The sequence below is a fragment of the Coffea eugenioides genome, chromosome 2, assembly GCF_003713205.1.
Source record: "Coffea eugenioides isolate CCC68of chromosome 2, Ceug_1.0, whole genome shotgun sequence".
Classification (NCBI taxonomy): domain Eukaryota; kingdom Viridiplantae; phylum Streptophyta; class Magnoliopsida; order Gentianales; family Rubiaceae; genus Coffea; species Coffea eugenioides.
In genome coordinates, this window is record NC_040036.1 from 71,450,620 (window position 1) to 71,453,920 (window position 3,301).

The 3,301-nt window shown below is 39.0% G+C and overlaps 1 protein-coding gene across 1 annotated transcript; it reads left to right on the forward strand.

Moving 5' to 3' along the window:
• The first annotated feature begins 228 nt into the window (after positions 1-228).
• Positions 229-3,023, forward strand: LOC113761714 (gibberellin receptor GID1C-like). The gene is made up of 2 exons (XM_027304818.1): positions 229-414; positions 1,459-3,023. The coding sequence occupies exons 1-2, from the start codon at positions 376-378 to the stop codon at positions 2,461-2,463; spliced, it is 1,044 nt and encodes a 347-aa protein (XP_027160619.1). The 5' UTR covers positions 229-375; the 3' UTR covers positions 2,464-3,023.
• Positions 3,024-3,301: the final 278 nt, after the last annotated feature.

Here is a 3,301-nt window from a genome sequence, read left to right on the forward strand (position 1 = left end):
TTGCACCACCGCCCAGCCAAGCATAGCCAAAGTTCACTTACTCATTCCCCATTACCTCTTTCCGTTCACCTCCAATCTCATCTGTATCTTGATATACCCCACAAAGTTTATTCTTTTTCTTTTTCTTTTTTAAAAGAATCACATTATATATATATATATATATATATATATATATATATATATAAAAAAATCAGGCATCTATAGTCCAGATATATATAGAAGGGGAAGGGTGGTTGCTGGGCTGGAATCTTGCAAATGTGATCTGCATGCTGAAGTGGGGTATTGTATATTGAATTCTTAACTGGGCTTGTGAATTTGGAGTGGCTATAGAGTTTCTTCCTCTCATAAAAATAAAGAAAGGAGCTTTAGTGATCAATGGCTAGGAGTAATGAGGTTGATCTTACTGACTCCAAGGTATTTACATGTTATTGTTCCTGATTTTCTTTCTTTTTGGCTTTGATGATCAGGTAATTATGTTTTATTACTTGGGTTTGCCTTAGATTCTTAGCTCGTCTGTTGAAATTTGGGTTTTGGGTGAATCTTGCTAGGTGCTCTGCCCCTTGCTCATGCGTGGCTCATTTTTAGTCATTCTGATACTGCATCTGAGAGCAAGCCTTACTTTTTCTGATTTTTAGACATTCTGATTCTGCACCTGCGAGCAAGCTTTACTTTTTCTGATTTTGGGGCTATAATTATGTACTTCAACTCTTGGTAGGGGTAGAGTATTCCTAGGATCTAGTTTGATGATGATCTGTTCTGTAGAAGTTCTTCCTTTTGTGCCAAGTTATTGCATTTCTATCAGTCTTTTTTAGTTTATTCAGTGTTGTACTTATTTTCTGTGTTTTGTGGTAGTTTTTTTTGGCTCCTAGTGGTTAATCTTGTGACTCTCTCATGTTCTCTTAACTTCTTCTCTCTAGATTCCTTAGTTTAACAGAAGTTGTAATGGCAAAGATAAATATAGACGGAGAAAGGAAGCTGCTTGTATATGCAATATTTTGTAGGTTTAATTTGATTTAAAGAGAAATGAGCTACAATCTCCGGACAGGCTGGGGATACTTGGTAGGAGTTATAATTCAGAAACTCTTAGGTATGTAGATTCAGAAACTCTTAGGTATGTAGATTAGCAGTTAACGGAAATGTAGAAGATAAGAGAAATCAAGTGCAAAAAACACCAGCTGAAGTGTTATGTTTAGACTTGTTTTTCAAAACTGCTAGCAAGAGCTTTCTTTAGAAAATTTAACAAACTATAAGAAGGTTTTGACATTTATCCCATTTCTTGACAGGATTTTTTTTATTGTGTGTTTTTTTTTAATTATTTTGAACTTAACATGTAGTCTCCGATTTGCTTATTGATCGCATGCTCTGTATAGATTGAGGGTATCATGATTGATAGTGCAGGCTTTGTCAGCTTTGGTACTTTTTATTGTGTTCTCAGTTTTTACTGCTTTTGCATTACAGCGGGTGGTTCCACTGAATACCTGGATCCTCATCTCCAAGTTCAAGTTGTCATACAAACTCCTTCGCCGTTCAGATGGGACTTTTGATCGCCACTTGGCTGAATTCCTTGATCACAGGGTTCCTCCCAATGCAAACCCAGTTGATGGAGTTTACTCTTTTGATGTTATTATTGACCGGGGAATCGGCTTGCTTAGTCGAGTCTATCGACCAGCAGAGGAAGGAGAAGGTTTGCCAACTCTGGCTGAACTTGAAAAACCTATCACATCTGATATTGTCCCTGTCATAATCTTCTTCCATGGAGGAAGCTTTGCTCATTCCTCTGCTGATAGTTCTATATATGACACACTTTGCCGACGTCTAGTTGGTGTTTGTAAGGCGGTTGTGGTGTCTGTTAATTACCGATTAGCACCTGAAAACCGTTACCCTTGTGCATATGAGGATGGCTGGACTGCTGTTAAGTGGGTCAGCTCAAGGAAATGGTTGCAGAGTAAAAAAGACTCAAAAGTTCATATATTTTTATGTGGTGATAGTTCTGGTGGTAATATAGTTCATAATGTTGCTTTAAGGGCAATAGAATCTGATATTGAAGTGTTGGGAAATATATTGCTCAATCCTTTATTTGGTGGAGAAAAGAGAACTGAGTCAGAAGTGCGATTAGATGGCAAATATTTTGTAACCATTCAAGACCGTGACTGGTATTGGAGGGCATATCTTCCTGAAGGTGCAGACAGGGACCATCCTGCGTGTAACCCTTTTGGTCCAAATGGTATAAGTCTTGAAGGAGTTAAGTTTCCTAAGAGTCTTGTCGTGGTGGCTGGTTTGGACCTTCTTCAGGACTGGCAGCTGGCCTACGCAAATGGACTTGTGAAGGCTGGCCAAGAGGTCAAGCTGATTTATCTGGAACAGGCAACAATCGGTTTCTATTTCTTACCTAATAATGACCACTTCCATGTTGTTATGGATGGGATAAGCAACTTTGTGAGTTCTAATCGTCAAATTGTCTAATCGAGGGGGTACTTACTGAAGATTGGCAATTTCTCTGGGTTCATTTCAGAACTGAATGGTAGCATTGAGCACTGAAGTCTGGCATTTCTCTAGGTACTCATTGTTCTTTTGGGATGGTGTGTGGTTGCTTTGTAAGATTGTATGAATATTGTAGGTACGCTTTGCATGCAATTCTGCTCCCACAGCTGGAATTAGTTGGGTCTCCAGGAGTATTCCTCCTGCAACTATTTCTTAGGATATAGCCTTATCGGCTTCAAGATTGTTGGAACTTAAGCTTACTAGTAGTTTGACGAGTTTCCGCAGCACTGTTTGTAGCAGATCAGCTGATTTAGGATTCAACTTTCCCACTTCTAGACCAGTGAAGAAGGAAACTTTAGGAATATGATTGTTGCAAAACAATTTAGGGCAGGTGCCCTAGCTGATGCTGCGTAGTTAGCTATACTAATAGAGGGCATGGATGGGAAAACATCCCATAATTGTATATACTTACATGCCTTCAAGAACCATGTGAAGGCTATTTTTAGTATTGTGCTGTTATTGCAACATTCATAGCATCTGTACTTCTGGTTGTTGTTAAAGTCAATTCCGCCTGCTAGCCCACACTCCATCCTCTCCCTCATTAAGGAGCTGTGGTTTGGGTGGCAAAGAAGAGAAGAGAAAGACGTCTCTGTCTGACGTTTGGGAGTTGAGTCAAAAGAGAAGAAATGGAAGAAATTGGATAGAAAACCAAGCAGCAATGCGAAAGCAAAAGCAAACAAGGTAGAAAAGCAATTGATGATATGTATTCAGATTGCCGCAACGTTAGCCTTTGGACACATCTAAAATCATCTCATTTTCT

Bases quoted from the DNA above. Each gene is read 5' to 3' on its own strand.
- LOC113761714 (XM_027304818.1), top strand. From the start codon at position 376: ATGGCTAGGAGTAATGAGGTTGATCTTACTGACTCCAAG. The intron at 415-1,458 runs GTATTTACATGT...TTTGCATTACAG, and splicing joins TTGATCTTACTGACTCCAAG to CGGGTGGTTCCACTGAATAC.